This window comes from Delphinus delphis, chromosome 20 (genome assembly GCF_949987515.2).
Source record: "Delphinus delphis chromosome 20, mDelDel1.2, whole genome shotgun sequence".
Taxonomy (NCBI): domain Eukaryota; kingdom Metazoa; phylum Chordata; class Mammalia; order Artiodactyla; family Delphinidae; genus Delphinus; species Delphinus delphis.
This window is the reverse complement of record NC_082702.1, coordinates 15,300,331-15,321,009: the sequence shown is the minus strand read 5'-3', so window position 1 is coordinate 15,321,009 and position 20,679 is coordinate 15,300,331. Positions and strand designations below refer to the sequence as shown.

Genomic DNA, 20,679 nt, shown 5'->3' with positions numbered 1-20,679 from the left:
TCTTTGTCTCTGTTTTTTCTTTTTTCTTTTACCCTACCCAGCTACGTGGGGAGTTTCTTGCCTTTTGGGAGGTCTGAGGTCTTCTGCCAGGGTTCAGTAGGTGTTCTGTAGGAGTTGTTCCACATGTATATGTATTTCTGATGTATTTGTGGGGAGGAAGTGTCTTACTCTTCCGCCATCTTGAAGCTTCTCCCAGTATGTAACTTTTTGAGACTAGTTTTATCCATGATGTTGCATGTGTCAATGGTTCATTATTTTTATTGTTGAGTAATATTCCATTTTATGGATGTACCATGGTGTATCCATTTATCCATTGAAAAACATTTGGATTGTTTCCGGTTTTTAGTGATTATAAATAATAATACTATAGACATTCATGAATAGGTTTTTGTGTGAACATAAGTTTTCATTTCTCTAGGCTAAATATAAGTGGGATTGCTAGGTCACATGGGAAGTGTATGTTTAACTTTTTAAGAATGACCAAATTGTTTTCCATAGTGGTTTTACCACTTTGCATTCCCATTAGCAGTGTATGAGAGTTCCATTTGTTTCACATCCTCTTCACTGCTTGGTACTGTCACACATCTATGATTCTGAGAAGCCCCAGTTTATAGAGACCAGTGTTGATATCTGTGTTTTGGCTGTTGTATATTACTTATAAGGCAGGGCATGACAAGTCTGGCACTATTTCTGGACCACAAATTAAGTGAAGATATTCAAGTATTACCTGGCAAAAATGTTTCAGGTTTGAGATGCACTATGCACAATATGATACTGGGGACACAAGAAGTGAGGCGACATGCTTATTTGCATGCACAGATTATCAGAAAATACATAGGAGTTGTAGGAACCATGTTTATAGGATGGAATTGATTTATAGTTGGACTGGAAAATCTCTAACATTATCTCCATGATGCTTGAATGTCTGATGTTGACTTTGATTGAGATAAGGGCAGAGGGATATATAAGGTGCTGTTTAAAGTTGAAAACTTCCTCAGAGACAGCCCAGAGTCGATTTGTTTACTCACAAAAACGATTAGATAACCCGACTTGACTGTGTGACCAGTGAACAGAGGGGCATAAAAGCCCTTGTGGGGAACTTCTGCCTTGAGCTCTCCCAGAGCCAAGATTCACACAGATCTTAGTGGTTCAGTCAGGAGGTAAGAGTGCAGTCTCTGTGTGAATAAGGACACTGGGGAGCTTGCAACTGGACTCCCCCCAACCAAATGCTTGCCTACCCTTTCTCTTGGTAAGCTGCATCCTTTGCTTTTATTATTTATTTATTGTTTTGCGGTACGTGGGCCTCTCACTGTTGTGGCCTCTCCCATTGCAGAGCACAGGCTCCGGATGTACAGGCTCAGCGGCCATGGCTCATGGGCCTGGCCGCTTCACGGCATGTGGTATCTTCCCGGACCGGGGCACGAACCCGCGTCCCCTGTATCGGCAGGCGGACTCTCAACCATTGCGCCACCAGGGAAGCCCCATCCTTTGCTTTTAAAGGAAAGCATTACACGTATATACTCTGTGGAGTTTTGTTAGTTCTTTTGAACTGACGAAATCTTTGCCCATGTTAATTCTCTTGTGTCCTATGACCTTGCAGTTATGTCTACAAAATATGAATTTTCAAATTAATTTCTATCTTGTTGTATATATTTAGGAATAAGTGGACTTGGATTCCAAAACCATGTCCACTCCTCAGAGCTGCACAAACTTCACTGACCAAAAGATCAGTTAGATGAAAATCCTCATTTCATATATTTATCAATTCATAAAATAAGGACCCATAAAAATTAAAGAAAAAGAACATTTTCAACTTCTTCAAAATAAATCTTAACACAGGAGTCTGGAATATAGCCCAATCCTGTTTCATACCAAAATAAATCTATTGGACCTAATTTTCCTGAACGTTTGTTAGAAAGCAAAACTTCACTTAGGCTTTCTTCAAGGCATTCAAAGGTACCTCCTACAAGGATATGGCTGTACTTATGTCCATTGGATTCTATATCTTGATTTCTATCTTCACCTTAGTTCATGAAATGACTCTGCACAGGATCTTTCAAAGATAGACTTACTTCTCTCTGCACTGTCCACAGCTGGTATTTTGGGGCTATTTTAATTTTTTTCACAAAATTGGGAAGTATACATTTGCATTGGTAATCAAGTTGATGAGTGTAACTTACTACCAGAACAGGAGAAAAAAAAAAAAAAAGATAAGGATGAAAAAAAGATATGTATATGGACTCCTTACTGAATTGTTATTTAGATATGTAATTGTAAACAAAAATTACAGTCCAAACTTCAACTGTATTTCAGGGCCAGTTTTTGCTCATGCCTTGATCACCTCATAGTCACCACACTTTTGCTCATTGACCCTGGAATCCAAATATTCTTACCTTCATTTTTATAATACAGATACAAAGAGATTATTTTCCCCTTCTTTTAATCCATCAAATTTAATTTTAAAATGTGACCATTTAATTTTGAGGGTCAGAAATTTGAGGCAGCCTCAGCTGAGCAGTTCCTGCTTGGGAAGAGGGGAGTGGATCTCTCATGTGGTTCCAGTTGGATGTCAGAGCAGCTACAGTCATCTAAAGACTTGACTTGCCCCAGATGGCCCATTCATATAGTTGGCAGATGATACTGGATAATGGCTTGGTGCTTAGCTGGGGCTATTGACTAGGGTGCCTACGCATAGGCTCTCTAGCATCATGATCTCGGTATGGTTGGACTTCTTTCATGGAAACAGCTTTCCCCAGAGTTAAGAGTTGAAGCCTCATCTGTTCCCTTGTCAACCTTCCTTTCTTTAGTATGAATTCTTTGCTGTTGTATAGAGTGAGTTATAACTAATCATTCTTACAGTCATTTCATTTGAAGTGTTCCCATCCATTGTGAATTCCCTGGTGTTGTAAGGATTTGAGCTATGGCTATAAGCTTTTCCATATTTATCATTTTTATATGACCAGTAAGATAGTATTTTATCCAGTTAGAATTCTCTAATGTTGAGCAAGGAAGATACTAGATGCCTCCCTTTCTCTAGTATGACTTTGATTTCAAATAGGCATTCTTATGGGTAAAGGCAGTCTCACATTTATTACATGTGTCTGGTATTTAGGATTTGAGCTGTGGCTAAAAGCCTTTGGACATGCATTATATTTGGATTCCCAGTTTTCACAGCATTCATAGAGTTTCCCTGTAGTATGAATTCTTGGTTTGAACCATCACCATATTGATACTATTTACAGCTGTCTTCCTTCAGAGTGAATTATCTCATGTTATGAAAGTTATGAGTCATTTGATAGTATCAACATACATATACCCCAGGACCCAGCAATTCCACTCCTAAGTATATACACGAGAGAAATGAATATATGTACACCAAAATATAAATACATTCAACAAGCATTATTTATTATGACCCTAAGCTGTAAACAATAAAAAATAGTCCATAAACAGTAGATTGGATAAATTGAAATATAATCATATAATGGAATTTTATACAGAATGAAAATAAATAAGCTTCTGCCATATGCACTAATGATGAGTTTTAAAGACAGAGTGATGGATGAAACAAGCCATATATGAAAGAATACATGTATAATTTATATAAAGGTTTATTATATGCAAAAACTATAACGTTAGAAGTTAGAACTGTGGTTAACTCTGAGGAGGTAACAAATTTTATACCACATTTGCAATGAGAAATACAGTCACACCACCTTTCTTTTAAAGCAGTTCTGTTCACAGTGTGGTCCATGGACCACTGCCAGGCAGCCTACTGTTTATTACTGGGTCACAACAAGGTATATATTAAAATTTAAAATAAGCAATTTAAAATGTTTGTAGCAATTTGATAGAGGAATTTATGTCTGGTGAATCTAATAAAAATTTTAAGCTTGTATTTTCAATGACTTTTATCATTTAATTTGTCCAGTAATTCCTTTTGTGTGTTTTATAGGCTAGCAAATAGTAGGTAAATATGTGGTACAGTACCTTAAACTGTTTAATATTATTACACTTGCAAGCAACATCATGTACAGGGTTTACTATGACTTTAAAAGTTTTCACCAAAAAAGTCACAGATTTTAGTGAATTCCCATGGTTTCTATCTTGTGAGTTTTCTGATGGACAACGAGGTTTGACTTACAACTGAAGAACTTTCCACATTCTTTACATTCATATGGTTTCTCTCCTGTGTGAGTTTTCTGATGGCGAATGAGGTTTGATTTCCTACTAAAGGCTTTCCCACACTGAGGACATCCATTGGATTTCTCTCCTGTATGTATTCTCTGATGAACAGTGAGGATTGCCTTCTGGCGGAAGGACTTCCCACATTCATTACAAATATAGGGTTTTTCTCCTGTGTGAATTCTTTGATGGAGAGTGAGGGTTGTCTTTTGGCAGAAGGACTTCCCACATTCATTGCAAATATAGGGTTTCTCTCCTGTGTGAGTTCTCTGATGTACAGTGAGGGTTGTCTTCTGGATAAATGCCTTCCCACATTCATTACATTGATATGGTTTCTCTCCTGTGTGTGTTCTCTGATGATCAATGAGGTATGACTTCTTTCTAAAAGCACTTCCACATTGAGTACATTCATAGGCCTTCTCTCCTGTATGTGTTTTGTGATGTCTAGTAAGGGTTGCCTTCTGGCGGAAGGACTTCCCACAATCCATACAAATGTAGGGTTTCCCCTCTATATGTGTTTTCTCGTGAAGAGTGAGGGCTGTCTTTTGACGGAAGGCTTTTCCACATTGACTACAAACATAAGGTTTCTCACCTGTGTGGATTCGCTGATGTTCAATGAGATATGACTTCCTTCTAAAGCTATTCCCACAGTAAGGACACTGAAAGGGTTTATCTTCTATTTGAGATCTCTGATGCATGATAAAAATGGACTTCCTACAGAGGAACTTCCCATATTTGCTGTATGCGTGGGCCTTCTTCTCCATATTTTGTTGGTGAACATTGAGATTTGACTTTTCGATGAAGCCTGTTCCATCTTTATTGTATTCAAAGGGTCTTTCTCCTCTGTGAGCTCTAGTATGTGTAAATAACATTCCTTTTATAAGGAAGGATTTTTCACATTCATTATGTTCAAATGATTGCTCTGGAGTTTGAACCTTCTGTTGTTGAATAAGCTCTTGTTTACCACTCAGACTCCGCTCTGTTTGTTTATAGAGATTCACTGCAGTATGAATTTTCTCATGTTTAGTATTAAGGAGTGATTTCTCCCATCCATTACTCTCACCAAACTTCTCTCTTACAGGACTTATATTTCTAATGACTAATTCTGAAATATTTTTAAAAATCTTTCCATCAGGTTTATATTCATGTAGTGTTGTTTTTGAAATAATACGGTTCTTGACAACAGTAAATGTTTTCCCCAAAATATTAGTTCTCTCCTTCATTAGCCTTTTGTGGTTGATGGATACAACTGATCTAGAATGCCTGTCTTGGTATTCTTTGAACTTCACTAAAACATCTTCAGCTTTCCAATCTTCTTCTAGAAAAAATACAATTAACACCAGTAAGTCTTCACATAAACGTTATGGATAAGATATATATACAAACAACCCATGGTGGGACTGTCTATCTCACTACTGTAGTCTACAGAAAGGCCAAAATAAATTACCTCTTGGAGGGAAAATGTATATAACATTAAAATGAGGAAAAATTGCCATAAGTAAATAACACATATCTTTGGGATGTTGTAAGTATAAGCTACATTGAGCAGGTGTAATAAACACAAGGGCAAGTAAGCAGAAGATAAAGGATGGTGAAAGTGGGATTGCTCTTGGAATGGGCAGATTCAGAGATAATGGAGGGAGTCTATCAAGGGTACTAAACAGTAAGCAATAAAAATGTTCAGGTGAAGATGAAAGACTATATATTTATTCCCTAATGACTAAATAAGTGTTATAAAATACTTCCATGTGTTTCTTCCTCAATTGTATTTAGCCCACCCATAGCAAATGAACTTTCTCAGGACTCATTTCCTAGTGCAAACAGACACACTAGTCTATTGTCTAGACCCTAACTCTGCATATCACTGTAATTTTTTTCTCTTGAAAGGGAAGAATTGAGAAAACATAATTCCATTAGGAATTGTGAAATAAACCAGAGGACAAAGTATATCTGCAACATGAATATAATCCCTGTTATGTTCTGACTGCTGCTACCATCAATGTATTCTTCCAGAAATGATCAATAACTAAATTCTCTTGACCGTCAATTACAACTTTTCCTCCTTTCAATTTGTTAAATTACTTTTTCAGTTTTAGGGAAGGATGGGTTCAAGTTTTCCTCCCAGTGGAGTAACATACCTTAACTCTGCTATTTCCTATTGGGGCTGTGAAAGATTGAATTCTTCAGTGTATATGTACAGCACTGATTGGCCTTAAAAACTATATCTTACTACTGTTGCCTTACCACCTCCCATATCTGGCGGGGCAATTTTAAAGATGGATTCATCTTACTCACGACTTGCATCTTATTTAAAACAGCCCTTTTATCCCATCAAACTAGACATCGAAAGGTAAACAGGTAATACTGTATATGTATTTATAAAATGGAATACTTCCGTGAAATTTATACAATGGAATACCATTCAGCAATAAAAAGGAAAAAGCCTACTGATACATAATGACAAAAGGGATGAATCTCAAACATTTTTCAGATTTAAAGCTTTACACAAAAGAGTATACGTCGTACAATTCCATTTATTTGTAGTTCTAGGACACACAAAACTAATCTGTATCAATAATTGTAATTATACTGCCTTCCTGAGAATTCAACCACCTGCAGGGATATGCTACAATCCAATTTATCCAAAAGCCTTCACATATTCTTTCTACCCTTCAATGTCTATTTTGTCTGAAATTAGTATATAATTATAGTCTGGACCATCCATTTCAAGCAATCTTTCAACAACCTGCTATTTTCATATAAAATTATATGTAAAATGCTCAATTTGATAATAATGCCTTCCCAACTAACACTTATGCTCTTGGACATCAACATTTTATTGACTATCTTTTCCGAAACCTTCTGAGTATACATTAACACACTTATCAGTGGTAAAGAGATATGATCTTGACATGTATATCTAAAAGGAACTTACCATTAAATGATTTTTGAATGGATGAGAAAGATGTTTTCTTTGCATGCTACCACAGGCCATCAATCAAGTAACTATTGAATATCTATAGCCTCTGCTACAAGCCACAGTAAGGAAAAGTAAAAGAGAGGACCTTATTTTGAGGGAACTGTTAATCAGATGGGAAGAGAGGCCTCAGATAAAACAATGTTGAATCAGGTAGGAAATTACTAGATCATATCAGAGGATTTGTCTCTTTGCATGTTTATAGACACTAAGTATAATGTGAATGCAGAAAAAAAGGAACTGACATGCTTTGGAGTCATCAAGGAACATTTCATGGGGAAGTGAAATTTGATCTTTTAATCAAAGGATATGTAGTATTGTGTGGTAAAGAATATATAATCTTGCCCAAAGAGAAGTCTGACATTTGCCTTTGGATTCTGGGAGGTAATCTCTAAGTCCTTGGAATGTCATGCCTGAGAGGAGTATTAATTGCCTGGGAGCCTTTGGCCAACCAGAAAGTAACAATGTGATTTGGGGGGGGTGGTCTTTGAGTCACACCAACAGTGTGATTGAGAGCAGGGGGCTTTGGGTCACAGAATATTAGCTCAGTCTCTTAAGGGGCTAGAAACTTAGGTCAGCCACATGGGCAGTGAAGCATGCCTATGTGATGGAGCCCTAATATAAGCTTTGGATAATAGCCTTGGGTGAATCTTCCCTGGCTGGCAGTATTCTATATGTATTGTCACAGGGAAGTAATGCTGTCCGTGACTCCAGAGAGAGGACTACTAGAAGCTCTGTGTTTGGTACTTTCCTGGACTCTGCCTTATGTGCTTCTCCCCTTGGCTAATTTTAATCTGTATTCTTCTCTTACAAACCATAACTGTGAGTATTATAGCTTTCAGTAAGTTTTGTAAGTCCTTATAGAAAACTATTGATCCTAACAGTAGTCATGGGGACCCTTGAACTTACAGTTGGTATCAGAAGTGAGGGTGGCCTTGTGTGTACTACTGTACTCTCTTACTTTGTAGTTGGCTAACTTTGCAAGTATCCCTATGGTTATATGGCAGCTCTCACATAATGAAAGGTCCAGTTGTGAAGAATAAAATCAATTCTATTGAGTACATTTGGGAGACTCGAACAGACGTTAGCAGGAATTCTTCGTCAAAAAGAGAAATACACGTGGAATGACAAGATGGGATATTATTGTGTCAGCCCTTGAAATAGAAGGGATTTAAATTTCATATAATAAGTGATATCTTTTTTGCATATTGACTGAAAGAAAACTGAAAGAACTGGAAAATAAATCATGGCAAATTCAAATAGTAATTACAGCAGCCCACACCTGAAATAACATGAAATAACATGGCTCTCACTTTTGAAGATGTCAGTGGCAAACGAGAATATGAGAGGATGTAAGAATATTTCATGGAGTGAAATAAAACACAAATTGTGGAGAGATAATTTTTAAAATATTGCAGAGATGATGGAATCAACCTGATGTTACAAGAAACTGACTACAGGAACAAAGGAAATACAAAGATAAGATAAAGTTAATGACTATTATTTCTGAAATATCAATAACCAAAAGGATGAGACAAGTGACCCTATATTGCGGTAGGCAGATTAAAATATACCAGTAGAGGGCTTCCCTGGTGGCGCAGTTTTTGAGAGTCTGCCTGCTGATGCAGGGGACACGGGTTCATGGCCCGGTCCTGGAAGATCCCACATGCCGCGGAGCGGCTAGGCGTGTAAGCCATGGCCGCTGAGCCTGTGCGTCCGGAGCCTGTGCTCCGCAACGGGAGAGGCCGCAACAGTGAGAGGCCCGTGTACTGCAAAAAAAAAAAAAAAAAAAAAGAAAGAAAAAAAGAAAAACCAAATATATATATATATATATATATATATATATATATATATATATATATATATATATATATACCAGTAGAGTACAAGTGGGAGAAATGGGCTGAAAATGGCTATTTGAAAGCCATTCACATAAAATAAGGAAATCACAACTTGAGAATGGATCAGATTATTACAGTTTACATGGCTTTTATAAAGACAAGAACTGAGGATGAAGAAAGATTCTTTAAGGATACCGATGAGAGCCTACTGAAATAAAATCCATTTATTCAACAAATATTTATTTTTTCAGAGGGAAGAAAAGCAACCAAGATGAAAAAGGCACTCAGGAACGTAGGATAAGTTTTTCACCCAAATCAAGGTGGGTACGTATCAGGAATCTGAGCACTATGTTATGAAACACGGAGATTTATTGGGAAGAAATTTACTGAAAGAAGTGATACTGAAATTATCACTTTAGTCCAAGGCATATGGATTTTGAAATCCGACAGTTGGTCTCACAGTGAGAATGGGATGTGAGACTGAGTGCAGAAAACAAGTAGAAGAGGAAAGGAAATGAAAACTAAGAGGAAGATTAATATTATCAATTATTACCCTTTTATATTTTGGATAGATTTAAGAATGCATATAAATAGGAGACTATAATAAAAGAAGAAAGATAAAGAGCTGAAATGTTAAAGAAAGAGATGAAAAGCAAGAAGAAAGGCCTAAACTAACAGTTTCCAAGAGACCCTTATGGGAGGTGCAATAAGTCAAAAATATTTTTGTTAGTAATAACACTTCAGGGGGACTTCCCTGGTGGTCCAGTGGTTAGGACTTCACCTTCCAGTGCAGGGGGTGCAGGTTTAATACCTGGTCGGGGAGCTAAGATCCCACATGTCTTGTGGCCAAAAAACCAAAATATAACACAGAAGCAATATTGTAACAAATTCAATAAAGACTTTAAAAATGGTCCACATCAAAAAATCTTTAAAAAAAAAGATAATAATAACACTTCATTGGGGCTTCCCTGGCTGTCCAGTGGTTAAGACTCCGTGCTCCCAATGCAGGCGGCACGGGTTCAATCCCTGGTCAGGGAATTAAGATCCCGTATGCCGCATAGTGCTGTCAAAATAATAATAAAAATAACAACACTTCATTATTAACAAAAATAATAGTATTTTAAACTGTGTTCTTATTTGCATTAGTGGGGCAAAAGCACTGGTGAGTGTCTCATGAAATTTTAATTTATAGAGGTGACTGAGTGATGACACAGGGAGGCTAATGCTATTAAAAGAAAATTTTTTATTACTTACCTTTCCTGAGAGGAGGGGCCATGCCATGCCATGCAGGGTTACATGGGGAAGCACCAGCTTTGGTCAGGAGGCAGAAAGAAGCAAGGGGAAAGTGTAGGCCACTTTTATGACAAATCTTGCAGTCTTTAATCTATTGCCCCATTTATTAGGTATGACATTTCTAGGGTGTCTATCTAATGTCCTATGTATTAACAAGTTCTCTCCACTCTGGCTGAAGGGAAATAAAATGATTCCTGGTGCAGCAGGCTATGAGAATTGTTTGTCTCACAACACTGTTGTATTTTTCTTAGAACATGTCCTTGACTGGTCTCATGGGGTTTCACCTACCCACGTGCAGACTTATCTTTAGCCAAGACTCAAAGGGAACATTTTCAAGATTTGGGGAACTCTTTCTCTGCATAACTCCCTCTTTTGGAAAGTGTGACCTGCAAATTCTAGTCACCTCAATTTCCTTGAATGCCAGTGTTGGTCCCCTAAAGTCAGTAAAACTTCTTTCTGGATTCCTCTCTCTGCACTGCAGTCTGGAAGTTGCCTTCAAATGAAAGCCTGGAATGAGGTAGGGTGCATCTCATTTATTTCTCTTCTCTCAGGAATCCAGGCCTGTGCTGCCTGTTGTGCAATATCTGAAAATAGTTTTGTCCAGTTTTCTAGTTGTTTCCTGTAGTAGTATAATTCTAGACTCTGTTACTTCCTCAGGGCTGGAAGCAGAAGTTTTGAATTATAAAAATGCAGGCCCAAATGGCTTAATAATGATTTTCTTCAAACATTTAAGGAAGCAACAATGCCAATCTTACAGAAATTCCATAAGAAAGTAGATGAAAAGGAAACACCCCCAGTTCGATATGGCTGACACAATTCTGGATACAAAAATTTTTCAATGACATTACAAGAAAACTACAAACGACTATCCTTGGTAAAATCATGCATTTAGCTTACTAAAATATTAGCAAACCAATTTCATCAATCTATAAGAGAGATAATGCATCTTGTCCAACTGGGGTTCATCCCAGGAGCCCAAGGTTGGTTTAAAATACAAATTAATCGGGCTTCCCTGGTGGCGTAGTGGTTGAGAGTCCGCCTGCCGATGTAGGGGACACGGGTTCGTGCCCCAGTCCGGGAGGATCCCACATGCCACGGAGCGGCTGGGCCCGTGAGCCATGGCTGCTGGGCCTGCGCGTCCGGAGCCTGCGCTCCGCAACGGGAGAGGCCACGACAGTGAGAGGCCCGCGTACCGCAAAAAAAATTTAAAAAATAAAATAAAATAAAATAAATCAATGTAATACATACAGTAACAGATTAAAAAAGAAATATCATATGATCATCTCAACAGATGCTGAAAAAGCATTTAAGATCAACATCCATTCATAATTAAAATTGTCCAAAAACTAGGGAAAAAAGAGAATTTCCAGAATCTAACAAAGAGCACTTATGAAAAATCTACAGTCAATATTAAGCTAAAGAATGAAATATTAAATGTCTACCTTCTAAATTTAGTGAACTGCTAAGGATGCTCACTCTCACTACCTCTATTCAACGTTGTACTGTAGATCCTGGTCAGTATAACAGGATAAGAAAAAGAAATGAAAGCAATAAAGTATGCAAATGTAGACGTGAAATATCTTATTTCAAGAAGGCCTGTTTTATGTATAGAAAATCTTAAAAAAATAACAAAACAAATAAAGAACAAGAGTAACAACAACAAAATTTAATACCATCAAAAGAAATATGCAAAGTCAATATCTAAAAGTCAATTGTGGCTACATATATTAAGAACAAGCTGGAAAAAGAAATTTAAAAAATCTCATTATTTACAATAGCATCAAAAATATTAAAAGCTTAGAGATAAACTTAATAAAATATGTATAAGACCTCTATACTAAAAATAATAAAACACTGCTTATGGGAATTACAGAAGCTAACTAAAATGTTAAGATATAGTATAGCCATGGACCAAAAGACTCAATATTACTGAGATGTTATTTCTCACCAATAAAAATCCCAGCATATTTATTTAGAGAAACCAAGATGGTACTGGCACAAAAACAGAAATATAGATCAATGGAACAGGATAGAAAGCCCAAAGATAAACCCACACACATATGGTCACCTTATCTTTGATAAAGGAGGCAAGAATATACAGTGGAGAAAAGATAGCCTCTTCAATAAGTGGTGCTGGGAAAACTGGACAGCTACATGTAAAAGAATGAAATTAGAACACTCCCTAATACCATACACAAAAATAAACTCAAAATGGATTAAAGACCTAAATGTAAGGCCAGATACTATCAAACTCTTAGAGGAAAACATAGGCAGAACACTCTATGACATGAATCACAGCGAGATCCTTTTTGACACACCTCCTAGAGAAATGGAAGTAAAAACAAAAATAAACAAATGGGACCTAATGAAACTTACAAGCTTTTGCACAGCAAAGGAAACCATAAATAAGATGAAAAGACAACCCTCAGAATGGGAGAAAATATTTGCAAATGAAGCAACTGACAAAGGATTAATCTCCAAAATTTATAAGCAGCTCATGCACCTCAATGTCAGAAAAACAAACAACCCAATCCAAAAATGGGCAGAAGACCTAAATAGACATTTCTCCAAAGAAGATATACAGACTGCCAACAAACACATGAAAGAATGCTCAACATCATTAATCATTAGAGAAAAGCAAATCAAAACTACAATGAGATATCATCTCACACCGGTCAGAATGGCCATCATCAAAAAATCTACAAACAATAAATGCTGGAGAGGGTGTGGAGAAAAAGGAACCCTCTTTCACTGTTGGTGGGAATGTAAATTGATGCAGCCACTATGGAGAACAGTATGGAGGTTCCTTAAAAAACTAAAAATAAAACTACCATACGACCCAGCAATCCCACTACTGGGCATATACCCTGAGAAAACCATAATTCAAAAAGAGTCATGGGCGCTTCCCTGGTGGTGCAGTGGTGGAGAATCCGCCTGACAATGCAGGGGACATGGGTTCAGTCCCTGGTCCAGGAATATCCCACATGCCACGGAGCAACTAAGCCCGTGCGCCACAGCTACTGAGCCTGTGCTCTAGAGCCTGCGAACCACAACTACTGAGCCTGCATGCCACAACTACTGAAGCCCGCATGCCTAGAGCCTGTGCTCCACAAGAAGAGAAGCCACTGCAATGAGGAGCCCGCACATCGCAGTGAAGAGTAGCCCCCTTGCGCCACAACTAGAGAAAGCCCGCGTGCAGCAACATAGACCCAACGCAGCCAAAAATAAATGAATTTAAAAAAAAAAAGAGTCATGTACCAAAATGTTCATTGCAGCTGTATTTACAATAGCCAGGACATGGAAGCAACCTAAGTGTCCATCGACAGATGAATGGATAAAGAAACTGTGGCACATATATACAATGGAACATTACTCAGCCATAAAAAGAAACGAAATTGAGTTATCTGTAGTGAGGTGGATGGACCTAGAATCTGTCATACAGAGTGAAGTAAGTCAGAAAGAGAAAAACAAATACCGTATGTTAACACATATATATGGAATCTAAAAAAAAAAAAGTGGTCATGAAGAACCTAGGGGCAAGATGGGCATAAAGACACAGACCTACTAGAGAATGGACTTGAGGATACAGGGAGGGGGAAGGGTAAGCTGGGACGAAGTGAGAGAGTGGCACGGACATATATACACTACCAAACGTAAAATAGTTAGCTAGTGGGAAGCAGCCACATAGCACAGGGAGATCAGCTCGGTGCTTTGTAACCACCTAGAGGGGTGGGATAGGGAGGGTGGGAGGGAGGGAGACACAAGAGGGAAGAGATATGGGGACATATATATATGTATAACTGATTCACTTTGTTATAAAGCAGAAACTAACACACCATTGTAAAGCAATTATACTCCAATAAAAGATGTTAAAAAATAAAATAAAATCAAGAAATCAAGAAGTTGATTCTAAAATGTATTTGAAAAAGAAAATGAAAATGACCTGGAATAGCCAAAACAATTTTTTAAAAAGAAGAAAGTTAAGAGGACTTACTCTGGCATCAAGACTTATTATAAAGCCACAATAATCAAAGACCAGGTGGTATTAGTAATGGGACTTAAATTATATCCAAGGAAAGAATACTCTAGAAATAGACTGACACAAATACAATCAAACAATTTTCTTTTTTTTTGCGGTACGCGGGCCTTTCACTGTTGTGGCCTCTCCCGTTGCGGAGCACAGGCTCTGGACGCGCAGGCTCAGCGGCCATGGCTCACGGGCCCAGCCGCTCCGTGGCATGTGGGATCTTCCCAGACCGGGGCATGAACCCGTGTCCCCTGCATCGGCAGGCGGACTCTCAACAACTGCGCCACCAGGGAAGCAATCAAACAATTTTTGATAAGATCATCAGAGCAATTTAATTCAATTCAACAAGTGATGGGACAAATTGATATCTATATGGATGAAAACAGACTCTTAACACTTACCTCATACCATAAATAAAACTTAACATGAGATGGATCATAGAACTAATTTTAAAAAAGCAAAATATACATAACATTTTTAGAAAAAAATACAGGAAACTATCTTTACAACCTAAGGCAAATATTTGTTTGAGAGGTCAAAGAAATAATGATAAAAGATAAAAATGATAAACTGGACTTCAAAAACTTGTGATTTTTTAAAGACACCATTAAAACGAGTAGGCAAGCCACAGACTAGTGGAAATATATGCAATACCTATATCAAACAAAAGACTTCTATTCAGAAAATGTAAGGAATTCCTACTATTCAAGGAAAAAAATATATTACCCAATAAAAAATAGGTAAAACATTTGAACAGATACCTCTGAAGAAGATATAAAAAGCACATGAAAAAGTTCTCAACATCATTAGTCATAAAAGAAATCTAAACTGAAACTGCTAAGATATGCTACCATTCTTCAGAATAGTACTTCACAATGACCAAAATGAAAATATTGATAACATCAAATGTGGAAGAGAATGTGGGAGGCAATCAAAATTCTCATACATTGCTTGTAAAAGTTTAAAATGCTATGGTAACTTTTAAAAACTGGCAGCTTCTAAAATGTGAACTATAAACCTGACTTATGAATGATGGAATACCTACCATCTGATAGGTATTTACTGAGGAGAAATAAAAACGTGTGTCCACAAAAAGATCTTTACAAGAATGTTCACCGCATCTTTATTCATAATAGCCCCAGGGACTTCCCTGGCGGTCCAGTGGTTAAGACTCTGTGCTTCCACGGCAGGGGGCTTGGGTTTGATCCCTGGTCAGGGAACTAAGACCCCACATGCCATGCAGTGTGGCCAAAATAATGATAATAGTAATAATAATAATAATAATAGCCCCAAACTGAAACATTTCAAATGTCTATCAATAGGAGATGCATAATAAACTGGTATCTCCATTCAATTGAATACTATTCTGTTTAATTAAAATAAACTATTTATATATGCAAAAACATGTATAAATCTCTCAGACGTTAAGCTGAGTGAAAGAAAGTAGACATGAAAAAGGTCCAGAATAGACAAAACTAATCTGTTAGTAGAAATCACAGTGGTGATCGTCTTAGGGAGGGATTGACTTGGAAGAGGCCTGATGGAACTTAATGGGTTAATGGAAGTGTCCTTTATCTTGACTAGAGTGTGAGATACGTGGGTTTATACTTCTGTCAGAACTCAAAGAACTTTACACTTAAGATCTCTCTGGACGTTATACCTACAAAGCATGGAGTGGATTCTTGGTAAAGTAATAGCAGCCAATAGCTCTATAAGCATAAGGCACACAAGGAAAGGATTTATGTGGGGAGTGATATTCAAAATAAAATTTAGATTTTAGAGGTATTTAAATCAGTCATGTATAGACACTTCAAAGATCTCAGGCCTTTAAAAATATATCCCTAATAAGACAGTTACTGTCTGAAAAAAAAGAAGAAAAAAAGAAAATAACAGTTGTTGGTAAGGATGTGGAGAAACTGGAACCCTTGTGCATTGTTGGTGAGAATGTAAAATGGTGTAGCCACTATGGAAAACAGTATAGCAGTTCCTCAAAACATTAAACATAGAATTACTATATGATCCAGCAATTCTACTTTTGGGTATATACCCAAAAGAAAGCAATGACTCAGATATGTATTTGTACACCCATATTCATAGTAGCATTATTCACAGTAGCCAAAAGGTGGAAGCAACCAAAGTGTCCACTGAGAGATGAATGGGTAAGCAAAATGTGGCATGGACATATAATGGAATATTATTCAGTCTTCAAAAGGAAGAAAATTTTGATACATACTACAACATGGGTAAAACTTGAAGACATTATGTTAAGTGAAATAAACCAGTCACAAAAAGGACAAATACCATATGATTCCACTTATATGAGGTACCTACCAGTAGTCATATTCATAGAGACAGAAAGTAGAATACTGGTTGCCAGGGGATAGTTGGGGGTGGTAATGGGGAGTTATTGTTTAATGGGTACAGAGTTTTACTTCTGACAGATGAAGGGTTCTGGAGATGGATGGTGGTGATAGTGGCACAACTATGTAAAAGTACTTAATGCCATGGAACTATATGCTTAAAAATGGTTAAGATGATAAATTTTATGTTTATTTTACCAAAATTAAAAAAATAGATCTCTGAAAATATTCAAAGACATCAGCTACCTGAGCCCACAGGACTTTATCTATACAGACTCACCGAGGTAACTCTGACTTGGAAAAATTTTCTCTGTTGTCCATAGTTCTTTTCCTTGTTCCAACTTGTGGATCATATCAGGCTTAGTCATGTGAAATCCTGATAATAAAAAATGAGACTTGATCTAAGCTGTTGGGCTTCAAAACTATTGAAGGAAGAGAAAGATACAGCTTCAAGACGGCAGACAAGATACACATTAACGTCCTACCAAAGTTAATACCTTGCACTAGGCCAAGTGCGGACACAATCACGTTTTCTACTAACAGAAAGGGATTCATCACCTCTGATCTTTGAAAGTCAAAGTTCCATATGTTTCAGAAATTCTTGAAAGGAGATGCATGACACTGAAAGATTCAAGGAATTTTCCTTACCTACAGAGATGAGGTGAAAATAGTTTTCCAACATGACATCCCTGTAGAGGGCCTTCTGAGCAGGATCCAGTTGCTGCCACTCCTCCTGGGTGAAGTCCACAGTCACATCCTTGAATGACACTGATCCCTGTAAGGGCATAGTCTAGTTCATCCTAAAGTAATTGAAACTAGTGAGAACTAGACATTGGAGACCATGTTCAGTGGTCAAACTGGTTTTCTTACTTTGTGTTTTATACTGTAGAAAATTCTCTCTGAAAATACATTCATCAGTATTTACTTATTATCTCATGCTAAAAATACATGAGATCATACTCTTTGCCTTGAATGTGATTGGTTGCTTGGTGCACGAAAACAGATAAAACCCTGACCTTGCTCATAAGAAGTTACGGGCTAAAAGAAGGGCATATGTGTAAATACATACACTCAATAGATATTGCAGATGCAATGAAAGAAATATGTACAAGGGAACATACTACAAAGTAAAGAAAATTTCATTTTGTATTCTAAGACTTCATTGAGGACATAAAAATTTTGTACTCACAATGAATATTTTTTGTAGAACTACATGTCAATGGCTTTTGAGATTCATGGGGAGAGTAAAACCAGTCAGTAAATTCAGGAAATAGCAAAAGGTACAGTATGTTAGGAAAGAGTCTTTGAGCTGTAAGAAGAAAAAGGTATATGGAGGTAGGCAGTAGGCATATTTATGTAATAATACTGGATTTTTTAATACTCTGTTTGTTTTTTTTTTAACTTTTTTTTTTTTTTTTTTTTTTTTTTTGCGGTACGCGGGCCTCTAACTGTTGTGGCCTCTCCCATTGCGGGGCACAGGCTCCGGACGCGCAAGCTCAGCGGCCATGGCCCAGCCTCTCCACGGCATGTGGGATCTTCCCGGGCTGGGGCACGAACCCGTGTCCTCTGCATCGGCAGGCGGACTCTCAACCACTGCGCCACCAGGGAAGCCCCTAATACTCTGTTTTAAGACAGAGCAATGGTCTTAAAAATGTACTGAGCACACTCCCAACATATTTGTATGTTGGGAGAAAGAGAGGAAACATCATCTCACCTGAGGCATGGCTTTGATATTTGCAAGAGATGAAACTTCTCTTATGAGCTCTTCTTTTGGAAAAGGGAAGAGTCCTGAGAAGGCAGAGATGGGAAGATACAAGGAGCCATGTGAAACCATATTTGACTGAGATCACCCAGAATAACTCAGTTAAATCTACATCTATTTTCAGTTTCAGCACTTGCCCACTCTGTGTACCCCACACAAATCCAGGACAGAGATTAGTAGGGAAATGGACAAATCCTGTTGCCTTATCAATGCCAGAAACCTAATCTTCTGGTGAGGTAGAATAGATTCTGGGGAATCTGTTGTAGCTTGGAGAGAGGGAACATTGTGTGTTTCCCTCTGCAGCTCTACCTTCCATCTGCCATGGAAGACAGATTTATCATACATTTCCAAATCGTTCTTCATGGATTTCCTACCAATTTACACTGTCTCCAGCAGTGCATGAGAATACCTCCCCACATCCTAATGAATGCAGTTGAAAATAACTTTAATCTCTGCCTACCAGATATATATATGTTCTAATTTACACATTTCTTATTATGAGAATAAGTTTTTATTTCTTTTCTGTGATGACATCTTATAGTATGTCTGTTTTTCTCATAGGTGTTTATTTTCTAATTGGTTGACATTATCTTCTTTTTCAATTTAATAAATTAAACCTTTAAGTTGAAAGTAATTTTTCTTAGCTGTTCATGTAACTATTAAAGTGTTTATGCCTTGTGAAGATTTTTTTCCCTGCATGTTTTATTGTTTAGCAATACTATGTTCTCAGTTGATGTGAAATGCCATCTCTATCATCATTACACATCACTATATACTTGAGAATATTTGGACTTTCTATTTAATTTCTCTACTTCATCTCTTTATTGATTCACCTGTGCGTACTACTAATTAGCATAGTTAATTATTGAAAATTAACCATTATTCATTATTAATTTATTAATAGTAATTTAAGTATTAACTACTGAACAACTCTTTTTAGTAGTACAGGTATGGAAATAGAAAAGAAATTGATCTTTCCACACTGTAGGCTTTCAGGCAGAGAGAATAGTTTGCTAAATGAAGTCTGAAGTATTGACTGCTACAGTGAATATTTTAAATAGCAAAATAATATTTTAATTACTAAAATGAGACTGGTCTTATGATTAAAAGTATACCTAATACTTTTATATCATGGAATGCCTGAAGAGGCTATTGACCCTGCCATAGATTTCATCCAGAAGCAGGAAAACTTACTCATATATCAGTGTTGAAAGTGCTAGTTATGGGTAAAAATTGTTTTTTTCCTGCATGCTACCCATGGAACACTAATTATTTTAACACATTGGTTTTAGTTCATATAATACTTCCCTGTAATGAACCTTACCATCTGGGAATTATGAAATCTTACCTCTTCCTTTCCAATACTCATACCTCTATTTTATTTGCTAAATAGCTACTGAGTTACAATTCTGCAGGCAGGCTTAATGACCACTATTCAGATAATCAAATCTTAAGTACCTAACTAGTGGTCATACAGAGTCTCTCAATCACAAATAGTAACAGTAGGTTACAAACACATGCAAAGTTACATTCGATCACTTACTTCAGAAAAGCACCGTCTCACAGCACCCCCATTGTCATTCACAATCTCAGACAGCACATTACTAATTCCAGGCAAAGTCACAAAATCACATCACAAATCATTTCGCTTCTCCATAGTCACCCGCGGTCTCAAACACGACTCACACCTAATCCGAAGAGAGACATATGCAGAGGAGTCCCCACGCAACAAGACTCATCCAGTTTCGCACACAGTCAGCCGCAACATCCCACAGAGCAGCACGCATCCAAAACGCAGCAGGTTGGACACAGGAGGCCGCTTCCATTTGGTACACACACACACACACACACACACACACACAGCATCCTCTGTGTGAGGCCCTGCTCCCTGCGATGGAGATTCCTCGGGGTCAAAACAGACAAAATCTCTCCTCGCAAAACTCGCTCCAGGTCACACTCGATTGTCACCTTCAGGGTCACGCCCACGGACCACGCCCGAGGCCCCGGTAGCACAGATCTGAGTGTCTGGTTACCACTGCCCGGTTCCGGTTCCCTCCTCATAATTACCAGGCCGGGTTTGGGCTCCCGGTTTCCTCCCCAGACTGCCCACCAGGTCCCGCTTCCCTAGTCTGCCCTCCGGGACCGGAGCTCCCAATTCCCGCCTCCTCCTCAGAGGCCCTAGGACCTACCAACCTCACCCCCGCCAAGGCTCAGCTCTCTGCGCCTGCGCACTC

At 37.8% G+C, this 20,679-nt stretch overlaps 1 protein-coding gene across 6 annotated transcripts in view; it reads right to left on the bottom strand.

The window, feature by feature from the left end:
• Positions 1-3,328: 3,328 nt before the first annotated feature.
• Positions 3,329-20,679, bottom strand: part of ZNF382 (zinc finger protein 382) — a 34,710-nt gene continuing 17,359 nt past the window's right edge. For 2 of the 6 annotated variants that reach the window (XM_059999408.1, XM_059999406.1), the window contains exons 2-5: positions 18,398-18,471; positions 17,332-17,483; positions 16,964-17,059; positions 3,329-5,503 (exon numbers count right to left, since the gene is read on the bottom strand). In XM_059999408.1, coding sequence (XP_059855391.1) covers positions 4,083-5,503; positions 16,964-17,059; positions 17,332-17,470 — 1,656 coding nt within the window. In that variant the 5' untranslated portion in view covers positions 17,471-17,483; positions 18,398-18,471 and the 3' untranslated portion in view covers positions 3,329-4,082. Of the gene's footprint in view, positions 5,504-10,257; positions 10,360-16,963; positions 17,060-17,331; positions 17,484-18,397; positions 19,080-20,634; positions 20,651-20,679 lie in introns of those variants that run through there. The other 4 variants (XM_059999407.1, XM_059999409.1, XM_059999405.1 and 1 more) reach the window with 4 other exon arrangements.